At 32.4% G+C, this 27,972-nt stretch overlaps 1 protein-coding gene across 1 annotated transcript in view; it reads right to left on the minus strand.

The window, feature by feature from the left end:
• Arl1 (ADP ribosylation factor-like 1) overlaps positions 1–27,972 on the minus strand; it is a 40,288-nt gene that overhangs the window by 11,477 nt on the left and 839 nt on the right. Inside the window, exons 2-4 of the mRNA XM_035370388.2 lie at positions 27,439–27,573; positions 26,314–26,507; positions 8,121–8,299 (exon numbers count right to left, since the gene is read on the minus strand). Coding sequence (XP_035226279.1) covers positions 8,121–8,299; positions 26,314–26,507; positions 27,439–27,573 — 508 coding nt within the window. The remainder of the gene's footprint in view (positions 1–8,120; positions 8,300–26,313; positions 26,508–27,438; positions 27,574–27,972) is intronic.

Raw genomic sequence — 27,972 nt, forward strand, 5'->3', positions numbered from 1 at the left:
AGGTCCATTTATCTTAAAAATGGATAAAAAAACATTTAAGGTATGAATACTGCAAAAATAAAGTAGAAAAAGAGGAAAAAATTGAAAGATAAGTAGGTGAATTTTAAAAAGAACTTTATCAAGAGAGTTGTAAATACATATAAGGAAATCACCAAGATAATTTGTCTATTTAACGTTTTGATTAATGGTTTGGTCGCAAATTACAGATATCAAAATCATTTAATTTCCACGGCATTATCTAGAGAACACAGAAAGTTTTTCGAAAGGTCAGAGCTACTGAAAGTAGATCATGATGCAATGAGTCAATGTCTTATTTAAAATCGAGTTGATTTAGTCTGCAAGTAGACAGAAAATGACAGTTCATCTGATATAAAAGGGATAAGGTATAGAGCAAGTATCATGACTGATGGATACATTGAGCTACAAATGAGAGACAATGGCAATATGATGGGTTTATATTGCACATCATGTTTATACGCTTCATGGTGCCATTGGCAAAGCATATTTTTTCACAGATGAAAATGTCACCTCATAACACCAAAGCAATGCAGAGTGAGGATATCTCTGAGGATATTTAATATGCTATGAGACTAATTGCAGCTCACAGTTCAATGGTAGAAAACAAGCAAGAAATAGTGGCTAAAACAGAGTTTTTATTTATTTCTGTAAATCAAAATTAAGAACTTTTAAGAACCTTTAAGGATTGTGCATGGCATAGAAACTAACAACCTATCAGCAAATAGAATGGAAGAAATTAAAGTAATTATCTATGCAACTGCATTCACTCTTGCAATATTATTCCGAGCATAAAACAGAACAAATGCAATCTAATATTTAATATAAAACAGTATAGCATAGATTATTATTAAACAGTTAAATATTTAACATAAAATAAGCTAACAAAACTAACTTTCTAAAAGGTTTTAGGAAGATAATATTAAATTATTTTCATGAAACACCCACAATGATTCGCTCTCTGCCCTTTCACATTTTTTTTTGTTTTATTTCTGAACATAATATCAACTACTAGTTTATTGGGATAACTAACAAGGGCAATGTCCACAATAAACTCAAAATCACACTTAATCTTGGGGCTACTAACAAACAAAGGAAAGAGGAATAACAATAACCCATATTACTATTAATAGAAAAATATTTTCAATAATTTAAATAAATTTTTGTATTTGTATTGTACTTTAAAAGTGTACATTAAATACATTAAAGATGAATAAAAATTAGAAATGAGGCATTAAAAACAATATTTACACAAATGTTACAACAACACTGAATTCAAACTGATGTAAAAAATTGGCTGAAATGTTTTGCTTCATGGTACAATATTCAGACACACTAGAGTACGTAAGATTAAATTATATCCTGCTGCAGATAGAAACAGCTCCAAACACTAAGCATCATCTGCAATCACTGGAGTTACCCGACAGATTGTTTCCTTTTTATATTTTCCACTGACAGTTAAGTAATTTATACAAGATTAATAATCTTAACACTTTGTTCTAGATAGGGCCTAGTTAAGTAGTAGTAGGCTACATTTCATGCTATCTGGAGCAAAACTTTCATCATTTGTTTTTACTAATGAATTTTAAAAGACAACGGTAAAGAACACCAAACATGTCCCACAAGTTCCTAGCCCAAATAGGTCTTAAAAGATTCAACTATGAATTTTATTATACAGAGTAGAGAAATTCTTCATGTTTAAAAGCAACATAAATACTTAGAGACAATTTTGTTACTCGTGAAAACATCCTGACAAAAACTTCCTGATGGAAACACTGTGGAGCAAAAACATCATTGAATAAAATATTACAACAGAAAAAAATACAGAGAAAACTTCACACTAAAACATCATTGTAGAAAAAGTAGTCATGACGAAATTTTGCAGTTTAAAAAATATCATTGTGCAAAACATTGTGGAATAATAATAATAAAATATGAACATAGAAGAAAATTTCATGTGTTTAAGATGTTCAGAATTTTGTAAAACATGTCTTTGACAGTGAAATTTTGAGTCCATTGAACAGTCTTCAAGACGACTACTTATGATGTAAGCTGATTTTAAACTTTTGTGAAAGTGGTCGTCTGATAGATGATGTTTAACATATTGAATGCCATGCTAATTTCACATGATTTGCCTGCCTGGCCAACATATTTTGGTGAAATATTAATTACAACAGACAAGTTAATGAACTTGTTAACTCTTACCATGTCATGAACTTGAAAATATGCCTGCTAAAGCTAGAGTCACATGATGATTTTGTAAAGTGCTCTACGAAAATAATTCGAAAAACCTAGGTAGGCTAAAGGAAAAAAACTGTACTGAAAAAGTTGTGACAAACTGTGGAAACTGAATTAGCTCCTCTTCATTTGCTTGGAGTATTTCAATGCAACACAAATTAGGAAATTTACATTTGATCTTCTAGAGGCATTTCACATTCAAAAAAATCGTTTTTAGTTAATGATTCCAGTTTCAATCAATCTTTAGTCTTAAACTTTTATGGAAATTATGTCATAATTATTTTTCATTTTTCATCAATAGATGGTACCAGCAGCTTGACTTCCTTCCTCTCAATCTTATTGTCTGAATATTGGATTCTCTTTCATCATTTGCACTTCTGCAGTTGAAGAAGTTCTATACTTAAAACCTTGAAACTAGTTTTGGAAATTTATGAATATTACATTGATTCTTGCTGGTTTAACTCTTCTAAAAATCCTACAGATGTTCATTGGTGTTAAGGTCAGACTATGGGTAGGAGTCTTATAGGACAATAGTAAAAGACGCATAACTTTTTATGTCAGCAGTACGTTTTGGGCTATTATGTTGATACAATTTAAAATATCTAGAGTCAACCGGGGTGAATTTCATAGTTTCAGGGGTACAGAGTTAACTTTTTATTTAGTTAGGTTGTGGGTTTTGGAGTTCTTATTGTGGCCTCATGTTGTTACCTTCTGTGACAGTGAGGTTTCTTCATTGTTATTTGGTGACTGTGCTCTCTTTTGTACTTTGATGGTCATGGAAGGAAACAATTTTCCTCTGCTACCAGGTAAGACTTCAATGGTTGCTCTCCACTATGTGGCTCATCTCACTGAGGGCATTTGTTCTTATGGGAACAGGATCTTGGAAGACAACTGGCAGGACTTACGAAACAAGGATTCTTATATTTTAAATGGCTATGTGGGTACTTTGTTCAATATGGAAAAATAGCGTGCAAAGTTTGTTAAATTTCTTCAGATTACTTGGGCAATTTTCTTATTATGTTAGAGAGAAACAGTGTTACGGGAAAAACCTGTTGTGGGAGGGTTCTTCCAATTTATGAATCATGTTATTACAGGATGCAGTGTTGTAAGAGGGCTGGCTACCTGTATATGTATTTTTGAAGTTTTAGAAAGGAGGGGGCATAGACTTCTAGCACTGCTGAAATGGATGCATGGGTCGAAAACGTTTGAGCAGCCCTGGTCTAGAGGTTCCCAAATAGCTTGTACTTCACTTAAATTTTGCTTGACAATGTCAATAATAGCCATAATTATTTACTGTACCATCTATAAAGTCTTAGTTCCCTAAGTAACAGCTTGCCATGCAACTCCAGACCATTTGGTTGCTGCCGCCATATTTTACAATAGGTCCCACATTTTTTATATGGATCATGGTGTCAGCCAAACATTTTGCTCACCATCCAATTTGAAAATGTTATACAGTCAAAAGTCGTTAATCCGAACTCGTCGGGACTTCGGCGATTCCAGATTATAGATCATCAGTTTAAATCTGGTAAGATGGCATGCAGAAATTATAAAATTAAAAATATGAAACCGTAATTTATGAAATAAAGAACAATTATGATCTAAAGGGTATCAAATTTACAAAAAAAAAAAAAAAAAAAAAAAAAAAAAAAGCTTAATATTTATTTGCTTACTTTATTAAACATTTCTTTCAATGTAAGTTGTTTAAGTTGCTTCGTTTTTTTATGTGATAATACATTCTCTTTAATTCTATAAACAGACATAATTTTGTGTTCAGTTACAAAGTTCCGCTGTTCAAGTCCTATAATTGCTGTGTCGAGAATACCGACTAATTTGTCAATCGAAATTTTTTCGTTTTCAATAACCTCTGTTACTTTCTTTGCTATCGGAAGCGAATTATAATGACGAGGAATTTGATTTAAATCATATCAAAGACGGAGTACATCGAGATGAAATACTACATTTAGTAAGGAATTATAAGCCAAATAAAAACATCTGCCCTGAAGATAAGGATAGTGCTGACAGATCAACTTCCAATTCACTGCCCGCCGTTAAAGATAAACAAAGTTTAGATAAACAAACATTAAAGTTTAGATAAACAAAGGATATGCCTTTATCCATTTTTTGCAGCAATTCCACTTTTTGTTTAATGGACTTCGAAACATACTTTTGCTTTGTAGATCCTTTACATATTAGTAAATATATATCAGAAATTCTATTTGACATGATCGAAAGTTCAAGCTTACTTTTATAAAATTGTTCTAATAGTCTGCAAAACATAATAAGCCGAATCCAATTCAAAGATTAAGGAACAACGCAATCTGCAACATTAACTGAATTAGATAATTTTAGCTTAGCTTATACCGTCCATTATACATTAAACGTGCATTCGTAAACGTATTTTGCACACGCATATTCGCAGCCGTAAAAGTCTTACGCGCATGCGTTGTCGAAGCATGTGCAGAAAGTTTGTAGCTTTGAGGTCCGGATTATAGATCATTCTGGATTATGGGTGTCCGAATTAACGACTTTTGACTGTATATGCTTTCATCCACAAAAATGACATTTTCCCCAAATTCGTTTTACTGCTGTATATACATTTTAGCAAATACCAGTCAAGATTTTCGATTTTCTTTGCTAATGCAGGGTTTTCTCTGAGGTACTCTACCATATAGCTTAGGTTCTTTTTTAAACATTTCTGACAGTCTCAGGATTTAAAAATTTCACAGACCTACTTTTACACTGCAACATAAATTTTGCTGCACTTGGATTAACGTAAATTTGTCTCACAATGCACCTCTCATCATGTTCACTAAACATTGTTTGACACCCTGATCTTTGATTGTTTTCAACACCATTTTCTTGAATGTCTGGATAACATTAACAACAGCAGACTTACTTCAAGATTTATCTTATATAATGATCTGATTTTGCATTTTCCGAATGAATTATTACCAGATTCCATACATCAATTGAAATATCTTTGTTTCTTGCCACTGTATCATAAGTAATCTTTCCTACTGAAATTATAATCTAGAAAAAGTGGTAGTTAATGAAATTTTATCGATGCAGTATATAGTATTTTTTTAATTTCTCATTTCAAAAGAGTCCCAATACATTTGTGTTTGTAATTAAATTATATTTAAAAGGCTAAAAATTTTTTCCAAGTATTGCACCATGTCCTAATTTTATTTTTGTTTTAATGTGATTCATATTTTTATAAATAGCTGCACATACTTTGCACATAACATGTCCCAATACTTTTGAGTGATTGTATGATAGTTCTGCTATGGAAGTTGAATATTGTTTAATGTGCACTTTAAAAATCACACGTCAGAATCTTTTGATTTCCCTGTTTGTACTGGACATCAATAGTTTTAATTCACGATTTTCATATTTTTAAGCATGTCTGTAATAGACTTATGAATAATTACAAAAGAACTTAGAAAGAACCATTAATCATCCAAAAATTATTGCTAATTTCCTGTGAAAACTACTGATTGCATTAAAACACAATTTTTGTGCATTTTGATATTTTTATTTGTCAACATTCTGAAGGGACTTTATTTTCTACCACAATGTTTTCAAACTGAGAAATTTCCTTCAACGATATTTTGTACTGCAATGTTCAAGAACGGCTAAATTTTTCCCCTAACATGACTTTTGTTTTGCATTACTTTCTCCACGATGATTTTGTAATGATGTTTGAGGAAAAACAAAATTTAATACTTTATTTTTTAATAATGCATGGGACTAATTTAAGTTACAATACAGTATTTAACCGCTTGCCTGATTATCACGAGTTATCTCGGATTCGTATGTATGGCAGTTAATTATTATCCCAAGAAAACTTGGCGAAGCAGAATATTTGTTTTATCCCGGTTTTAGTCAGCCTGGAGGAAATGAAAGGAAATATTCAGCTTTGATTGGCAGTTTGCCAAGTTTTGTTGGTTTTGCGGTTCTTTAAACAGGACCGGTCACGTGTTTTCCCTATTGTATAGTATATGTCGGCTTGTGGATTAGCAATGTATAAAGAAGGATAGTTGCGTTGAAAAAAGGAAAATAATGGCAATGATGCAAGAAAGCAAAAGCGATGATTTTTCAGATAGTGATTATGAAGAGTTTCCAGATGTTATTCCTGCTACTGAAAAAAAAATCCAACGAGACAGTGTAATCTATGCTTCCATAAAAGAGATTCCAGAGGTAAGCCAGTAAGAAAAGAGACCAGATACCAGTGTACATAATGTCAGGTATCACTTTGTGTTGTCCCTTGTTTCAAAAACTCTCATACAAAGACTTGTATATAACTTTTTTCATAGTAAACTAATATTAAAACTAAATGCTTTTACACCAGTAAAAAAAAATAAAAATTCAACTTAAAACCTATATGTTTTGTTTCATTTCCTTGTTTTTAACAATTAATTTAAAAAATGATAATTTTTTGCAATTTTTTTCAAAAAAATTTGTAAGAGAAGGGGTTAAAAGACAAGTTTTATGAACATTGGCAACATCTCTGTAATTAGTAACAAATGTTTCTAATGCTACGTAATTTGCAACTGGATGTAAGAGGAGCACTTTAAAAAATTTATTTACATTTCTTCCTTTAGAGTACTTACACCTTGTAAAAAAGGACTGCTTACATGCTGCTTGGACAAAAAATTTTCGTATTGTTTGAAACATGCATATTAAACCTAACTCACAAAATCATGATTTCTATTAATCACGTTCTCTTGCAAGAGTTAATAGCAGTGGTTATATCTTTTGAAATTTGTACAATCTTCACATAATTTCCAAAGGAAGATATATACAGTGGTACTTCAATATACGTTTGCTTTGGAATAAGTCAATTTGGTATATATCTTGTTCGGACATAAAGTTTGTGTTTTGTATACAACGTTTATTTGGAATACAATTCAAGTTTGATAATTTGCAAGTGCACACATTTAATTTGTTTACCGCTTCTGAGACAATGCCATGAATGTCCACTGAATTTCAACATGCCTATTACCTACTATTCAGTAAACAACTTGTGTTACAACTTTGAATCTTCAAGAGATCTTGTTTTTTATTGTACACATTTTGTAAATTTATCAGCAATGAGTTTTAGCAAAGTTAACGAGAATGGTCAAGCAACAAAGAAAATTGTGAGGATCATCACGGAAGTGAAAACAGAGATTGTTAAAAAGCATAAAGATAAAATGTTTGGCTATTGCAAAACCACATGCCAAGTACGATGGTGCCTACAATTGTGAAAAACAATGGCATTATTAAATCAGCTAATGTTGCTAAGGAGATGAAAATGATCAGCAAACTAACCTCAGAAATCACAGCAGGCTGAAAAATTGCTTTTACCTGGAAAACAGAAAAATCTGTATGTACAGTATATATTTCACTCACTCCATTTGTATTTTAGTATTAAACAGTAGAATTTTTTTAAAGAAAAACTTATTTTTCCTTCATCTCTTATTAGAAAGGTTCACTTGATTTACGTCCAAGGATATGGAAACACTTAATGACTATACTGAGGTACCACTGGAGAGCTAATAAAATGAATACATTACAGATGCCTGTGACAATTAGAACTAAAACAAGTGTAAGAATATCATATGAAAATTTGATTCTATTTTCCATTTGCTAATTTCTGAGAGAGGTGTACTAAGCTTTTGCAATGATTTTTAGGACTCCTACAACTGGAGCTGGTCAAAATCAGTGAGTCAAATGTCACGTTCACCCCTTTAAGTGAATTTTAGTTAAGTAAGGAATGCTTTTACTGTAATGTTTTAGGAGCCAAACATTAACTTAAAATAACACAGACAATAATTAAAAATTTAAATAGTCAATGCCTGATTCATGATATAAATATTTACCATTCCATTGCTTCCTCAAGTCCATCACCTTTTATAGCTGATGTTTTAAAAATTTGGAAGGTCCTATTTTTTAATAAATCTAATCCTAAGGCTTGATGTACTTCAGCTACACTCAGAGCACCTTCAATATCCTGTTTGTTAGCCAAAACAACCAAGATTGCCTTCTTTAACTCATCTTCCTGTATAAAAATAAAATAAAATTATAATAATATAACTAACATTAACAACAAAATACATATCAAGCTGTAATTTACTGGAACAAATTTAGTAGAGCATTCGGCAATAATACCTTCTTTTTCCAAAAATAAGACACTGTCTTACTTTCTTTTTTGGTCCAAAATACATGCTAGGGCTTATTTTCGGGGGAAGGCAAAAATAAAAGTATATTTATGTATTTTTATTTAATATTTATTTTACACAGAATACAGATATTTAAATTTATTCAATTACAGTCATGTCATCTTCTTCTGGAACATCATCATAAATAAAATTCTGAATTATATTCTGATTTTCTTCCAAATCCATTTCTTGTTGAATCATTGGTCCGAATCTCTCATGTCTTGCGATATAGCTATCGTTAATTTAATACTTCTTGTCTAAGTAGCCTGTTCGTAGTGCATTGGAGACATCACTATCAGTTATTTTGTCCCATGACTTTTTAACCAATTCACAACTTCTTGTAAGCCTGGTTTTACAAAATTACCTCGATGATTTCTCACCATTCTGTTTTCAATATATGCATTCGGAATATTTTGTTTCAAACATTTCTCTGAAATACGAGTATTAGGAAAGCTAAACATATTATTACTTAATAAATAACAGCATTTTTTAACGAATTCTTTTTGTCACATTATTTTAACTAGGGATTATTTTCGGGGGATGTCTTATTTTACAAAAAGTTCCGAAAATCACGATAGGGCTTATTTTCAGATGTCTTATTTTACAAAAAGTTCCAAAAATCATGATAGGACTTATTTTCAGAAAAAGACGGTATCTTACATATCCAAACAACCTTAAACTAGAACAACAAAATCACTGATAAATATAAGTACTGTTGACTGATAACAAACGCAGTTTCAATTTTTAACATTTGGGAACAGGTTTGAAAAGCAGCTAAGAAATGACATTTGGGAATAGATTTGCACAGCAACGAGATTCAACAAAAGCATCTTTTAAATTTATCAGATACAAAACATTTTCATTTATTGTTGATATAACTGCTGACTTTGTGGTTATCTCATGATCAGCTGCATACACTGCCAGCTAATGTCATCAGTTCTGTAAAGTTCAAGTGTCACGTAGTAGCTACTGTGTTTTCATGAAATTGTTGTCTTAATGAAGTTGATTGTAAAGTTGTTAATTTCAGCAATGTGGGGTCATGTCTTGCAAGAACCAATGCCGAGCCACAACCGAACTACTGTAATGGCAACCTGTCTACATACATGAAGTTTGGAATTCAACCCAAAGCTTGGTTGTTTCAAGACTTTGTTTTCTTCACTTCAAAACCTTGGAGGAAATAGTAGCCGTAACAATCTACAATCCTATTGATCCTACATTGTGGTTTGCTATGTGTGAATCAACTTTTGTTTTAACTATACCAAAGCTTATTATAGATCCCAAGGTGGAGAGACAAAATTTAACTACTGTGACACTCATTTGCCACCGAAGGTTGCTTCTTAGGTTCGAGGCAACATAGTGAGCACACTGATGCTTCTTATTAAGACCAGAAAGTTAGCATTACTGAGCATTGTGGGTCCTCTCAGCAACCGAAGACGAAGGTGAAATGATCTCTTCTGATATTTTCTGCTGCCAATGGTACACCAATTCCGGTTTATGGACAAAATATTTAAGCCATAACATCAGACTTTGTCGCAATTCCAATTTTGATTTTTATGCATGTAAAGTGTCAACCAATATTACTGGATCTGATTTTCTACACTATTTTATATAACTACCTGATTTAAGGAATAGAAAACTTGCTGATATAAAAATTAACTTAAAAATTAATTGCAGTTTCATTAACAAACATTTCTATTCTATCAAAGCAATTATTGCAAATAGTGTGCATGATGCATTATTGTCTATCGAGCTGAATTGAGAGATTTAAAATATGAACTGAACAAGCAAGGAAGAAAAGTGCACAATAATAGTGTGTACATATATATATGTGCGTGTAATAAATTCTGTAAAATATATTGATGATTAGATGATAGCTGTATAGATACATAAGATGACATTTGCAGACAGACATGGCTGAAGACAACAATTTATTTCTAAACACTTAACTCAGGATACATATTTTCATAAACACATCATTATGGATGCGATATGCACCTCAGTTAATGCTTAGAAGACGGGTGACTGAAAAACAGCCAGAGCTGCAGAGTCTCAAAATGATGGCTGTGGCTGAAATTTTGGGCAGAGAAATCCCCCCCCCCATTTACGGCATGGAGAAAGTCATTGTGCAATAACCTTTTTGTGCCAATTGCCCGACGACCTTTGCAACTCACAAGTGTAGGGTTTCGTAAATTCCCTTTCATTTTTCCTCCATAGTGCAATGTTAGCTGGAGGCAAAACTTTCAGTTGTGTTTGGGATGATTAATTTACTCTCCAGAATTCTACATAAGTAACCTAACCATACTGATATGCATATGCACATTGTATATATCTATGCAAATGAGGTGTGCGTGCATATGCAACAAAAATGAGAATATGTAGCATGTATAATTGTGCACGTATATAGAAACAGATATATGCAGATGATATGCACATGTGGATAAAAGCATACACATGTATGTATAAATACCATGCATATATGATAACTGTGTATATATATAGATGCATCCATATATTTATGTGTATACATACATTTAAAAATCAGATTTAAATTCAAATATTATATTAATTTACATTTTTTTCACATTCAGCCTAGAAGTTTTATTCAAAAATACAAAATGCTCTTTAAAAAAAAAGATATTCCAATATATCCAATATATTATATATATATATATATAAAAGATATTACAAATATTAATGATTTTACGGAAAGAGACTAATTCCTCTTATAAAGCCAGGAATTTCTATGAGATCATCAAAAGTAATTACTCTTATATATTTGCTTTCTATATTTTTGTTATAAATACTTGCACATCCAAAATGTGGGGAATGTATTAAAATACAGTTTTAAAGCATTTACTCTTCATTTCCTAGGAGATAATCAAAATGAGTAATAATAATTAGAATATAGATACATATACAGTCAAAAGTCGTTAATTTGGACACCCATAATCTGGAATGATCTATAATCCGGACCTCAAAGCTACAAACTTTCTGCGCATGCGTCGCTTTGACGCATGCGCGTAAGACCTTTACGGCTGCGAATTTGCGTGTGCGCAAAATACATTTACGAATGCGCGTTTAATGTATAACGGACGGTGTAAGCTAAGCTAAAATTATCTATTTCAGTTAATGTTGCAGATTGTGTTGTTCCTTAATCTTCGAATTGGATCCGGCTTATTATTTTTTGCAGACTGTTAGAGCAATTTTATAAAAGTAAGCTTGAACTTTCGATTATGTCAAATAGAATTTCCGATTTATATTTACTAATATGTAACAGATCTACAAAGCGAAAGAATGTTTCGGAGTCCATTAAACAAAAAGTGGAATTGTTGCAAAAAATGAATAAAGGCATATCCTCTGTTTATCTAACTTTGTTTATCTTTAATGCCGCGGCGGCAATGAATTGGAAGTTGATCTGTCAGCACTATCCTTATCTTCAGGGCAGATGTTTTTATTTTATTTGACTTATAATTGCTTACTAAATGTAGTATTTCATTTCGATGCACTCTGTCTTTGATATGATTTAAATCAAATGCCTCGTCATTATAATTCGCTTCCGATAGCAAAGAAAGTAACAGAGGTTATTGAAAACGAAAAAATTTCGATTGACAAATTAGTCGGTATTCTCGACACAGCAATTATAGGACTTGAACAGCGGAACTTTCTAACTGAACACAAAATTATGTCTGTTTATAGAATTAAAGAGCTCTATTATCACATAAAACGAAGCAAAATCAAAAAATTTTGATTGTCAAGTTAGTCGGCATTCTCGACAGAGCATTTACAGGACTTGAACAGTGGAACTTTGTAACTGAACAAATAATTATGTCTATTTATAGAATTAAAGAGAAAGTATTAGCACAAAAAATGAAGCAACTTAAACAATTTACATTGAAAGAAGTGTTTAATAAAGTAAACAAATATATATTAAGCTTTTTTTTTTTTTTTTTTGTAAATTTTGATACACTTTAGATCATAATTGTTCTTTATTTCGTAAATTACGGTTTCATATTTTTAATTTTATAATTTCTGCATGCCATTTTACCAGATTTAAACTGATGATCTATAATCCGGAATCGCCGAAGTTCCGACGAGTCCGGATTAACGACTTTTGACTGTACATCCTTTTGCTTCAACTTCTTTCTTATAAGAAATTGTACCCATATTGATAACAGTCAGATCATACCTTCGGTCAATCGAATATCACCTAATGGCATATCAGTGAAGTCGATACCCACTGTTGGTTTTCCAAGGTTCTATTCTCTGCTGCAGCTAAATAAAGCTGTTTTTCCTTCGCGTACACACATACAATGAACATACAGGTCAGTTTCATGCAGAAAGTGCTTTACAGAGAAAGTGCTTTATTGGCTGAGCGATAAATACCACTGAACACTGGTAGTTCAGTCCGGGATTTCAGTCCCGGCGAACGGGCTGGTTGCATGGGCGTTTTTGAGATTTTCCCCATGTGTAACGTGCATATGAGCCACTTCTCCTTAAAACATCTTCCACAAAGCACATAATAAATAAATAACAATAAATATAGTCTTTAATGATGTTATTTCTCCATATAGGCAAACATCGCTAGCATAATCATACAGTCTAATTCATCTATACTATGTAATTTATCTTAATTCATATTTTACCAGGAAAATTTAACTATTTTCCACATAAGTTTTTTCTTTTAAATTAAGAATGAAAGTGTTTATAGAACTGTGCTGAAGTAACAACGAGAAATGCTATTTTAATAACATCTGTAATTTCAGTATTACTCACATTCTTGTACATAACGAAAATACGAGCTAAATTCTTGCAGAAGTGATCTGGATAACAGCATCTATATTTTGACAGAACAATTATCTGTTTATGAGAATTCCAGTCTTTATACGCACATATAAATAAATGCTGGAATATTTAGATTGCAACCAAGGTATAAAATGCTATCTGCCCAAGGGAGAAGGGTCTTCCTGGATGACGTTTTAAGGGAAATAGGTTTGTACTCATGTTACACATGCAGCCAACTTTTTCACCAATATGTGAACCAAACCTAGTCAGCAGAATTCATCGATTTTTATCACTTGACCTCTTGTCGGTCCATATAAATAAATAAAGTTAATAAATCCACTTGAAATTTTATATTAGTATTAATTTCAACAATTTTTCAGTATTATCAAAAATGTATTTTTTCTTTATACTCCCTCTTTTATTGTAATTTTTGTATTTAATATTGCTGCTTGAAATATGCAAAATGCAATGCAATGAAAATATAATCAATACAGTACAAAGTCCATAATCCAGACTCGTTGGGGCTTCGGCGATTCCAGATTAAGGGTTTTTCCGGATTACAGATCATCAATTTAAATCTGGTATAATGGCATGTAGAAATTATACAATTAAAAATATGAAATCATAATTTATGAAATAAAGAGCAATTATGATCTAAAGGGTATCAAAATTAACAAAAAAAAAAAAAAAAAAAAGCTTAATATTTATTTGTTTACTTTATTAAACATTTCTTTCAATGTAAGTTGTTTAAGTTGCTTTGTTTTTTGTGGTAATACTTTCTTCTCTTTAATTCTGTAGACATACATTATCTCTTGTTTAATTACACTGTTCAAGTCCTGTAATTGCCATGTCGAGAATACCGACTACCTTGTCAATTGACATTTTTTCGTTTCTAATAACCTGTCTGTCACTTTCTTCAATATCGGTAGTGGTATCTTCTGGATCTAGAACCATACTACAGATTTCTCTGTCTGTTAACTGATTGATGATTGGGGCATTGTCTTCGCAATGAAAACTTCTGTTATAGCATCTTTACTTATTACCGCTTCACCACATTTCTTTACAAAATCCATTAACTGTAAAATTTCACCTTTAGTTTGCGATATCTGAAAACCTTCAAATTCACGGCTATCATCTTCACCATGAAGTACGTTACTCGGCCATAAATTATGCCAAGCATTTAAAGTATCTGGAGAGACATCCTCCCACAATCTTGCGATTCTCGACAAAGTAGATTTTATGCTAAAATACATAAAAAATTCTTGAATAGCCTTGCCATTATTCAAGAAATTTAACATTGATTTAAAAAAACTAAAACTAAACTCAGTGGAGTAAGAGCCCTAGTGGGCCACAGCTTTCTTGACCTGTGGGCCCTGGGATGCGTAAGCATATGCCCTGAACAAGTGGTCAGCTTGTAGCAGGACCCCCAGTGTTTAGTCCCCAAGCGAACTTTGTACTCATTGTGTTGACCCAAAGGATGGAAATGAAGGGATGAAAGGCTGAGTTGACTTTTCCCAGCCTGGGGATCAAACCCTGGACCTGTGGTGCTGCTGCGCGATGCTACCGGGCCTCATGGATTTTAAAAATTCTACTTTATATTTGCATTTTCAGCATGCACACTATTCCAATATCTATAGGCTGAATGATGGACATACCATTTGGAGGAAAGAATAATATGGATACATTATATTCCACTAAAATTTTAAGTGAAGTATGAGCCAAACAGTTATTTACAATCAGGACAGTTTTTGTGTCATCAGGTAAACCAACCGAATTCTGCTGAACCTCGGGTAGAAAATGATTTTCAAATGAACCATTCATTAACATTGATGTCATTCATGTACTTTTATTTGCATGGCATGTAACAGGAAATTTTTTACTCCTTTAAATGCTTGAGGTCATGTAGTTTTCAGATTACAAAAAAGCAGCATTTGCACATGCTAAAATTGTTAGTCTCGCTTTAGCACCAGTTGGAGCCTTTACTATTGAGGTTGCCAAGGTATTTTGCAGTACATATTGCCAGAAAAGACCACTTTCATCAGCGTTATAAATTTGTTCTAGAGATAAGTTTTAACTATTAATGAGTTCGATGAATTCATCTGCAAATAGTTTAGCAGCTTCAGTATCAGCTGAAACTTTTTCACCTGAAATTCTTAATTGCCTTATACTATAGCAATTTCTAAAGTTGGTTAAACAACTGTAGAATATGTGCACTCCGTTTTTAATTTCTTAGTGCGATATTTTAGCTCAAGCTATTAGCATTTGACACAACAATGGCACGCCCTCGCTGTGACGCTGTCTGACCCCTTCCGTTATCACTTTGTCATAATCTTCCCTTTTAGCATAACGAATAATTTTCCTGTAATTCAATGGGAGTGGGGTGTTGGAATACACAAAAAATTAAAAAAGTCCCTTTTTCTATTTTATGAAATACTCCTCGCATAATTTTGAGACGGATATAGCTTCATCCATTTTTTCCAGCAATTCCACTTTTTGTTTAATGGACATCAAAATATGCTTTCGCTTTGTAGATTCTGTTGCAGTTCCAGAATTAAAAACTTCTTTCCACATAATTAAAACCTGAAACTTTTATTTTCATAAAATTGCTATAACAGAAACAGCCTGCAAAATATAATTAAGCTGGATCAAACCACAAAGTTAAGGAAGAGCGTAATCTGCTATATTGAGTGAAATTCCTTGGAATCGGTATAATTTTAGCCTAGCTTAATAGCATTTGCTATACATTACTGGCTACGTAGCATGAGATTGGAGACTAAAGATGAGTTGTTCCATTAAATTTTGTTTTGCTTCTGTCACGCACTGAGATAATTAAGCCTGATTGTAATTAGTTATTTATTACACTTACGTCTATTTCTTGCAGCTCTTAAATTCTGCTACCCAGTGCCTCCAGCATTCTAATTACCAGCTTTCTAATCCTTTTTCTGTCCTTAGATTTTTGAATCAAAGCACTTTCCCTAAATTCCCAAAATCTTATTTTCCCTAAAGTCTGTGGGTACACAAACTATGGTGCTGATTCTGAGTTTACGTGAAAAACAAATTAGTTATTCTTAATTCAAATAGCACTAAATGTAATCCTATGTTTTGGCCCATGAGTACTATTAACAAAATCTATTTTTAACATATGGAAAGAAACTTTTCTTAAATTTTTCCTCTTTAATATTTCTTAGCGCATTCAACTTAAATTTGCAATCACTGCCAAGCATAATTTCAACATAAAAGGTTACCATACTCTTTGTTATTAAATTAAAATAAAAAAATTGTTTGGGCATTGCTGCATAAGCCATTACTCAAGTTGTCATGCGTTGGTAAACATGCAGTGATGAAAGCAAAATCTAATAAATAATGATTAACCAGGCTGGGGTCAGGATATAAAATATTACCAGGTGTAAAATCAACGATGTTTTGATCTAGAATGCTTCAGTTTGAGATGTATGCCAAACAGTATGCAGCTACGTAGCCAAATTACTGATCACACAAATTTATGCTAAATTATTGTTTCTTCAATAATGAGGTACTTATTTAGCACCAAAGGGAAATTAATAATTGGGACTCTCCACATGATTTAATTATGGGGGGGGTGATCAAATGCACATGCGTAAAGCATTAAAAAAGAAAAAAAAAAAGTTGTTGCCAGTTTTGAGGTCTGGATTTTAGATCATTCCAGATATTGGACGTCTAGATCTCGGACTTTGTATTATTCTTATCTCAGAATTAACAAAGGTGACCTTAAGGAAAGGTTTCAAAACAGTAAGTTTCTCTTTTCAATTGCAGCTAAAAAGGGGATGAAAATGGATTTGGATTACCCTACCTTTTAAGTGAAACCTTTCCAAACGCCCCAGACTTTTAAAGGTTAATGGACAACACAGAGTAGCAAAATGACACATGCTAGCAGAGCAAGAGAAAAGCGAGAAAGCAAGTGTGCATTCTGCAAGCATGAGATATTAATTCAAATGTTTAATTAATCTCGATTGAAGAAAAAACATCCGTAATTTCTTATTTTGTTATGCTTACATAAAATGGCATGATAGATATATTTGATAGATTTTGAGATGATACACTTTAGTACTGGGACAGGAAGAAGGCATATTAAAATGAGGGATAAAAAGGACTATTGACGGATTAAAGTCAGTAGTTCATATTTTATGGCCATTTTTTTATAGCTTTGTTGCCTGAAAACTTTAATCATTTTTTACTTGCTATCTTTTCATTATTTCCTCTGCTTTTTAGCCAGAATTAGTTCAAGTTCTAATGCTTTAGATCAGTCACCATTTTGTCTTCAAAATGACCCTGCAAGATCCAATGAAAGCTTTCTAAATTAAGCACTACCACATGACTGGAACGAGATTATTTAGCTAAGAGTTCGTCTAATACACAACTTTGGAAGATCACCTTCCCCTTTTGTTTTTCCTTACAGTAAGTATTTCTTTCCACCAATCCTTTTTCGATGACTGTAAATGTTTTTTGTTCTGGTAACCCACCTACTCCAAGTTTAAACCGAAGAATTTAGACAATCTGTCCTTGCGTGCGCAATTCTGTTAAGAAAATTAATACCATTTTGAGGCGTGTCAACCTGGATTATAATAATAAGTCTTTTTTCCACTTTTAAAATTTTTATATTTCATTTTAACATAGTTTAAATTTTCAGATCCAAAAATGATTAAGGTTTCATTTTTAGTTCTACCACCTGTTACAGTCAAAGTCGTTAATTCGGACACCCATAATCCGGACCTCAAAGCTAAAAACTTTCTGCGCATGCGCATAGGCGTTTACGCGTGCATGTAAGACCTCTTACGACTGCGCATTGGCGTGTGCGCAAGCGCAGAATACGTTTTCGCATGCACGTTTTATGTATAACGGACGGTATAAGCTAAATGATGATTGCGTTGTTCCTTAATTTTCGAATTGGATCCTGCTTATTATGTTTTGTAGACTGTAAGAGCAATACTATAAAAGCAAACTTGAACTTTCGATTATGTCAAATAGAATTTCCGATTCCGGAGCTCCCAAAGGATCGTACAAAATGAAAGTATGTTTCGATGTCCATCAGACAAAAAGTGGAATTGCGGCAAAAAATGGATAAAGACATGAAGAATGTGACAGAGAGGTTAGTGAAAATGAAAAAATTTCGATTGACAAGTTAGTCGGTATTCTCGGCACAGCAATCAACGGGACTTGAACAGCGGAACTTTGTAACTGAACAAAAAATTATGTCTGTTTATAGAATTAAAGAGAAAGTATTATCACATAAAACAAAGCAACTTAAACAACTTACATTGAAAGAAATGTTTAATAAAGTAAACAAATAAATATTAAGTTTTTTTTTTGTAAATTTTGATACCCTTTAGATCATAATTGTTCTTTATTTCGTAAATTACGGTTTCATATTTTTAATTTTAGAATTTCTGCATGCCATCTTACGCGATTTAAACTGATGATCTATAATCCGGAATCGCCGAAGTCCTGACAAGTCCGGATTAACGACTTTTGACTGTACAATTTTTTATAAAAGTAAAAAAAGATAGGAACTTCAAGGTAAGAAGGCAGCTCTTTTTCAATTGTAAAATGTTTCGTAACTTATATGAACAATGTTTTCGTATTCTTTATGTCAGATTTTCTTTTATTTTACTATAATTCAATAATTTATATGATTTAAATGTAGTTCAAAGGGGCAACTTGCCCAGAAGGACTATTAATTTCATTTTGGCATTTTGTGTTGATTCACGATAAGCATTGTATCACTTCAAATTGTTGCCGCCAAATATTATCACCCTGTATTATACTTCAAGAAATTAAATAATGAAGAATCTGCACGAATGTAAGTATATTTCTTGCATTGTGATAAAACAACGGTATCTACTGCCATCAAAATTTGAATAATGTAATCTTCCATAGAATATGGGCATGTGGAAACCCTAATTCGAAATTTGTTTATCGATTTCATACTTTGTAACACTTGAACGAATTTTTGATTCAAACTAAACGATTTCAAAGCGAACAATGGCAACACTTTACCATAAAAAAAACATTTTTATCTCCAGCGCGCGAGACTCCGTATCAGAAATTCTAAAGATATGTTCATTTAAAAATTATTTTGCAATATTGCTGTTGAACTGAATTTTATGGTTTGAGTACGTAGAACATGATATTTAATAAATAAAAAACACCCCTTTCAACGTAATTTAAAATCTGGAATCCTTCAGATTTTATTAATCCTTTTCTTTTTTCTATTTTCTTTATTTTCACTCTAATAAGGTATGTTTCTTATATTTACTGCAATTTTAATTCAAACAGTGGCGATAACATGTAGAGGTAGCTCTTCAACAGTTTAAGACTATCAGCAAAATAATATTTCAAAAAGAAAATTAATTCATAACGGTCAGTGTCAAGAGGAACAAAACATGTTGTTCAGCACTCATTAATCAATCCAGTTTAATGCTAGAAATACTTACCTCTTGATAAGTTTGCAAGCATCAAATAAGGGTGATTAATTTCTTATTTTCTCTTTGCTTCTTTAATTATAATGATTACACCATTGTTTTAAAAAGTTATAACTTCCCGTACCAAAAGATTTCATCTCTGACTATATATATATATATATATGTAAGATAAAAAATATGTGAAGCAAAATTATAATTTAAACTAACAGTAACTCTTTAATTCTTCCCCTCTGTTTTTTAAAAATTGTAATAACTTCTCTCAATTTCTGAATTTTTTCACTCAAACCAAAACCTTTCTCTTCATGTGCTTCCATCTTGCATAACTACACATTTCAGCTTCTGTCTCCTCTCCTTGGACGTAATTTCGCTATGCTGCTTTCTATTGCTATAATATCAAAAATGTAAATGTTCTTAAATAGGCACAACTAGAGTGCCAATCGAACTGTGGCCACAAATGTCAATTGCAAATAAAAATGGAATTAAAACTGCCTCGACTGCTCAGTTTCTTAGATGTTGCAAACTCAACATTATTAGTACACTACGCAATTATAGTGCTTTCCTCTTCCACATGGATTGGCGATTTATCTTATCTAGGTATTACACATCCACAGTGCCCTGTCTTTTCCTTGTGCTATTACAGTCAAAAGTCGTTAATTCGGACACCCATATTCCGGAATGATCTATAATCAGGACCTCAAAGCTAAAAACTTTCTGCGCATGCGCCGTGTTGACACATGCGCATAGGCATTTACGCGTGTGCGTAATGTTGGAAAATATAACTTATTGTAAACCTTTTACTGCATCATCTCTCCTCCTTGAAATGTTTATTTAGTTTAGTTCTTATTTTAATGTAATATAGTAGTTACTTCTACTTCTTTTTCTTACTGCCACTGTTTGCGTTGAGAACGGACTGTTTCCACCTAATTGAGATGCAAAAACGAAACGTGAGGTTATGTCATCTGGAAAGCCGATTCGTGCCGATAGCTGATTGGTTGCCGTGAGATGACATCATGCCTACTTCTGCTAGCTCTAGCTCAACCCTTCTAGTTCCTGCATTCCTGGCACTTGGGTGTGCGGTTTCCAGCCCCTTCAGAAGGATGCATGCAGTCCGGTGAATAAAGTTCCTTGGTTCCTGTATACAAGATGATTGTTCCAGAATAAGTTCATTGGTTCCTGTATACAAGATGACTGTTCCTGTATACAAGATGACTGTTCCTGAATAAAGTTCCTTGGTTACTGTATACAAGATGGTTATTCCAGAATAAATTCCTTGGTTCCAGAGGCTACCATGTGAGTGACTGCCGTGGGCGGCATCCATGTTCTTCAATGAAGGCGGCATTTAAAATACGTGAGCGGCGATTCCTCGTGTTCAACTAATGCAAACAGAGTTAGGCCAGTTTTGAGTGTTTTCAAGAACTTTTTGATTTAAATTTCAGGTGTTTTATCGACCATTGATCATGGACTTTTTGAACGTGTAGCCAACTTCATTTTTTTAGGCCGCATAATTACTGTTTAGGACATTTTGTTTGTATTGAATGCCAGTGTTTATGGAGACCAGATAAAAATATTATTTAATGAATGATGGTTATATTATATTTTTCCTAAGACTCTGATATTGTTTAAATTTATTTTCTGTGTTTTTATTCTTTATTATATTGTTAATAAATTGATTAAGTTCGAAACCCTTTTATTGTCTTCAATGTCTGCACAACATATTATCTCAGGGAGCTTTTATTGCTACTATTGCTAAAATGTTTAATTTTATAAACTTTAAACTTTGCTTTAGCATCATTTTGGTTATGGGCCACAGCCCCTAAGTTATTTTTAGTGCAGACTTTTGAAGTTTAAAGTTAATTTAGGACTTAAGAGATTGGGGGGCGGTTTTTGTTAAAATTCGAATATGGCTAATGTTAGTGTCATGCATAATATTGCTAAACTTGAGGCATGTAATTACTTTACATGGTCCAAAGATATGAAGTTTGTCTTAAATGAGAAAAATGCATGGCTTTTGGTTAAAGGTATTGAAAAATGTCCAGATTTAAATGATGTTAAGGGTATTACAAAAGAAATTATTGCCGACTATCAAAATAGAAGTGGATTGGCATTATTGTTAATTTATATGAATGTAAGCCCTGAATATAGAAGCTTGATATGTGAATTTGATGACCTGGTAGTGGCATGGAATACACTTGCCAAATACTTTCAGCCAGATTATCGGTCAAGACATATGTCCCTGTTTTCAGAGTTCTTAAATTGTAAAATTAAGCCAAATGAAAGTATTAGTTTCTTTTCTTCTAGATTAAAACGCGTAACTGAACAGTTAGCTGATATTAATCAGGCTGTAAGAGACGTATATATATGTTTCCAGTTTCTTAGGTTCCTTCCAGATAAATTTGATCAAGTAGTTTAGAATGTTTTGAGAGGGCCAGATGAAAAGTTCATTTTTAAAAATGTTGAACTTGAAATACTAGCAGAGGAAACGCGTCTTAACTTAAGAGAGATAGATAGGGAAAACTCCAATAAGACTATAGAAGTTCAAAGTACTCACTGTGAACCCAAATTTAAGCAGATTAAAGGGCTCAAGTGTTATAAATGTGGCCGTCCAGGTCATTTCAAAAATACTGTAGAATGAAAGATAATTTTTCCAGATCACCCTCACCTGCTTCTTCTGTTTCCTCAGCTGTATCTAGTAGTAATAAAGCATCTCCTAAGTGTAAGAATAAACCCAAGTTGAGTAAAGGTAAAAATAATTCCCATGCTCACTCCCATTTCATAGCTCAAGCTAATGTTAACAATTTGGAGGAAAATGATTATAGTTGGATATTTGATACTGCTGCATCTCATCATTTTTGTAATACTTTTCTCCTGTGTGTGTTCTCCTTCGATACTTTTTCTCCTGTGAAAAATGAAAATATGCTAGTAGCTATTGATGGGGTAACTTTTCCAATTCATGGGTACTGTTAAAATGAAATCTGGGGATACGGTTATTTTGCTTAAAGATGTGTTATACTCATCTGAACTGAGACGAAATTTAATATCTGGACCTAGGATGGATATCAATGGAGCAAGATTTTACGGAAAAATGGGCAAATTAAAGTTACTGATGATGAAAATGAAACTTTGTACAAGGCTAAGTTGATAGGAAGTAACTATCATGTATTTCCGAAAATAGTGAAAAAGGGGGGCAAATCTGTAAAATTTGAGGCATCTACAGTTCAGCATAACAATTGAATTAATTATGGCATGGTCGGTTTGGTCATATAAATTATGGTGCTATTGTCAGGACTAGTAAGAGACATTCAATTCAAGGTCTTCCTGTGTTAAAGCACTCACTTAATTTGTTTTGTGAACATTGCCAAATCTATAAACAAAGACGAATCTCCTATATACCCTTAGAAGGTATTCAAGTAAAGAGGCCGCTTGAAAGGGTTTTTTCTGATGTACGGGGACTTATTAACATTCCAGGTAGGAATAGTGAACGTTATTTCGTTTCCTTTATTGACGAATATTCTCGTTACGTGGTAGTGTACTCCATTGTGGAGAAAAGTCAAGTGTTTGAAGTATTTGAAAGGCATATAGAACGTGCGGAAAGATCTTTGAACCTTAGGTTGAAATACTTTAGGACTAACAATGGGCGAGAATATGATAATGATCAATTCAGGTCATATTGTAATAAAAATGGTGTAAAATGGTGTTATTTTTTGCAGACTGTAAGAGCAATTTTATAAAAGTAAACTTGAACTTTCGATTATGTCAAATAGAATTTCCGATGCTGGAGCTCCCAAAGGATCTACAAAACGAAAGTATGTTTCGATGTCCATCAAACAAAAAGTGGAATTGCTGCAAAAAATAGATAAAGACACGAAGAAGGTTACAAAGAGGTTAGTGAAAACGAAAAAATTTCAATTGACAAATTAATCGGTATTCTTGGCACAGCAATTACGGGACTTGAACAGCGGAATTTTGTAACTGAACAAGAAATTATGTCTGTTTATAGAATTAAAGAGAAAGTATTATCACATAAAACGAAGCAACTTAAACAACTTACATTGAAAGAAATGTTTAATAAAGTAAACAAATAAATATGAAGCTTTTTTTTTTTTTTTTTTTTTTTTTTTGTTTTTGTAAATTTTGATACTCTTTAGAGCATAATTGCTCTTTATGACTGCATGCCATCTTACGAGATTTAATCTGATGATCTATAATACGGAAAAATCGATAATCCGGAATCGCCGAAATCCCGACGAGGGGGATTAACGACTTTTGACTGTATTACATATATATGAATAAATACAAAATAAAAGCACTCGTGGAAAACCTATTACAATTATGAAAAGCAGCAGCAGGAGATGGTAATAATGCAAAATAAATTGAAAATTAATAAAAATATATTTAAAATTCCTCCTATATTCAGCTCAGAACAAGCCAGAAGCACAAAGGCAAACTGCATGACAGGTACAAAAAATATTAAAACCAAAAATTGAAAAGGATAAAATAAATTTACATCTATTGCTGCATCGTCAATTAGAGGGTTGGCGCAACACAAGAAGTAAATACATAAGTCTGTTTCTGAACCAATAAATGTTTTTAAAATTTTGCATTATATATATTTATATGTAATAAATTCAGGACTCGGAAGCAATGACCAGGAAATTGGAGGCGAAGGTAAATTAAATCTTCAGTTTTATTTTCGGAAAAATGTTGCAACTACACACAAATTGGCACATTAAATGTGCCTGTTCCAAGAGATGTTACATTTTAGATAAATTTTGCAATAAGAAGGAAAGAGCAGACAGACTACAGCGCGGCCAGGCCAAAGCATAGAAAGCAAGTGCATAATATTCAGGATGAAATCTCAAGTCAGACTGAGTTTGTTTTGGTTCTCAAAGCATTTTGATTGGATAGTTAATATTGCTGTAAAATTATTATTGGCTGCTTGAGTTTTAGTTCAGTTTACATCATCATAATCATGTAAGAGTCATATGACATAGAATAGTCTCGAAATGACGCAGTGCAGAGAGAGGTTACTATTTTTAGAATAGAGAAGGGAAATTTATGTTGCTAATTTAATCTTTAACACATTCTTTATTTTTCTTACATATTCCCCTCCTTCAAGAAGAAAAAAGGCGTAGCAACAGAGAAACCTTAAAAAAAAAAAAAAAAAAAAAAAAAAAAAAAAAAAGCGTCAAAGCACTAGCAAATGGGGAAAAAAAATAAAAAAAAAAAAAAATTCATACAATTTTGATCCTGTAAAAATATAACTTATAAATTTTAATTTTTAGAGTTCTATTGAATTTTTCAGCATTTTAGTCCACACGTTGTTTTGTTTGAGAGTTCACATAATCCTAATTCTTCAGGGAAGGTTCTTGTTATCACAGAATATCATAAAATAAACTTTTACTTAATCATTACTTATAATTAAATGTAATGCACGTTAATATTTAGGATACTAATTTCCATATTGATAAATTTTATTTTAACACCATAAATATAATAGGAGTAACAGTTTCAGAAATTATGGTTTCACTGTTGTTATCTTTTATTTACAATTCCTTTATTTTACCATACTGGAAAACCTCGCAATACTTCAAAACAAACATATCTATCAATAGGGCTGTCCCCTTGAGCTAACCAGTGTGTTCTCTGCAGTGGTGGCCCAGAGTGCCTAGGCAGTTACTTGAAAAGGCCTCTGTTCCTTGCATAACGTAACTGGCCTTTGAGAACTGCACTAATACATTCCACAATAAAAAAAGTATAATGATAATAAAAAACAAATTACACACACTCATAAAATGAGAGCCTCCAACATTATCTTACATGAAGAGGGTAAAAGGAACAACTGTACAGAGGTAATTACGTTGCTAGTTGAATCTTTAACATATTCTTTATTTTTCTTACATATATATATACACACACACACATATATATATATATATATATAGAGAGAGAGAGAGAGAGAGAGAGAGAGACATATTAAAATGAACTGAAATTGATATCACCCTATGACCATAACAAATATATACAGATAGCATAATTATTGATAAAATTTTAAAACATGAATATGGTAGTGCCCCCATATCGGCAGAAAATATATACCAAGAACAATTCATATTAAATAATTTATACCATAAACATATAACATTACCTCTTTATTAAACATGATATAGAGAGTGAGAGTCTAGTCTGGATGATAAATTATATACAGTAGGATATTACTAGCATCTACTTCCTTCGATAAGTACGCATATGGGAACAATGAAGAGCAAAATGCTGTGTGCCCGAGGAAGAAGTGTATGACCTCCAGCAAATTCACTAATATATATCTGCATTGTAAAAAGCACAAATCAGATGTAATCAGTACTATGAGAACACAAGCCCGTTTCTCTACAGACCACTTCCATCCTTCCATTTAGTTACAATAGTCCAAAATATGCATTCAAGTTCACATGCTCAACATAGGAAAATTGTACTGGATGAGCCACAGTTACTTTATAACATTACATCTAATTCTCTTTTAGCATGTACTTTGTAACTTAAACAGTATTTTTTCCCCTTGTTGTATACTACAAATATGGGAGCATGACCATAATTTTATAATTATAGAAACAACAAACCTCTAACATTGACACCAGTTCATGCTTTGACACTCCAAGTCGATCTCTATCCGCACTGTCTACCACATAAATTATAGCATCTGTATTAGAATAATAGCATCGCCAATAGGGCCTGATACTTGTTTGACCACCTAGGTCCCAAACCTGGAACTTCAAATTCCGAAATGTCACTTGTTCGACATTAAAGCCAATAGCTGAAACATTTTTCAAACAACATGTTTAATCACAATATAATATAGCTTCAGCAATTAATGTGAACTTAACAGTACTTTTCTGTTTCGCCGGCGCAAATCTTGCCGAGCAGACTTTATTGGCGACAACACACAGTATACACATAAAAAATTTTAACAAATGTTAGTTCTGAGAAATTCTTATTTTGAAAGCATAAACATTTTAATATCATTTAAAATTATGACAAAAGACATTAATTTAAGAATTTATTACATGCTTTGGTACAGCATCCTGATTCGCCGTTTCACATCATGTAATCCCAAGTGATCTCGTATCTCATCCTACGTAAACTACGCTACAAACATCTCAGTAATTATCTACATTTATTTCAAGTTGAATCTTAATTTGGAATACAAATTTAAATGCTTGTACGAATAGCTTACTCAGAAATTATGTAAAACCGCAGTGCTTTACTTTGCTAGTGCATTCTCATTAGAACTGATGAATTTAAACCTCAACTTTGCATTTTCTGTAGTTTCGCCTTCGGATAACCAATGTGATTGCATCCTAATTGATTAATTACTGTGAATGGCCTTTGGGCATAAAACTGAACTATCTGAGTAAAAATTCTATGTAATTGCATGCCAGTATTGAAAGAAACAATCAATCTGATAAGAAATGGCTGTGACTTGTTTTGAAAATGAGGCGTAAAAGGTTACCAGCGAGGATATTCTATCTGGCTTCGGCAGTACTGTTTTTGGCGACTTTATCGCTTGCGCCAGCAAACTGGAAAAGTACCGAACTTAATCATATAAATCCTATTTGATAATCAGTTTGAAAAAGAACATACACCATGGAAATAATTAAAGAAATTGGGGAAATTTTCATAATAGAATATAAGTATTTTGTGGTAAATACATACACATATGAAGGAATAAAAATTTAAAAATTTACTTGGAATTGTTGTAACTATTTCTCCAACTTGCAACCTATATAAAATAGTAGTTTTCCCAGCCCCATCTAAGCCCAATATAAGGATTCTCATTTCTCGACTTCCAAGCAAATTCTTGAAATAACTAAAAATTCCACCTGAAAGAAGAGCATATTTTTCATAATATATCAAATACATCAATTTCAGATGATATATATTTACACATTGATAAATATGAAACTACACAAACAATGACAAGACAAAACCAAATAAACACAAATACTATTTGTCAAACAAAATAATTCATATTTTTATCATTCTGTCTGCCTTGTGTGTTACACCAACAGCATAATCAGGCCTGCAATAAAAATTCTTCAGAAAGGTTCATCAGGAAAGCATTATAATCTGCTGAAATCAGGATAATCCTTTAAAGCCAGTGTCATGTATTTTACCATTAGAATCAAAGTATTAGGCTAATACAAACATTACAATTGATACTTTGCAGTTTCACTGAACTGTCATCTGTTCCTTAGGAAGTTATCAATATGTTGTACTCT

Source organism: Stegodyphus dumicola, chromosome X1 (assembly GCF_044657685.1).
Source record: "Stegodyphus dumicola isolate Sdum_Otavi_A_Nest chromosome X1, ASM4465768v1".
In the NCBI taxonomy this organism is placed as follows: Eukaryota; Metazoa; Arthropoda; class Arachnida; order Araneae; family Eresidae; genus Stegodyphus; species Stegodyphus dumicola.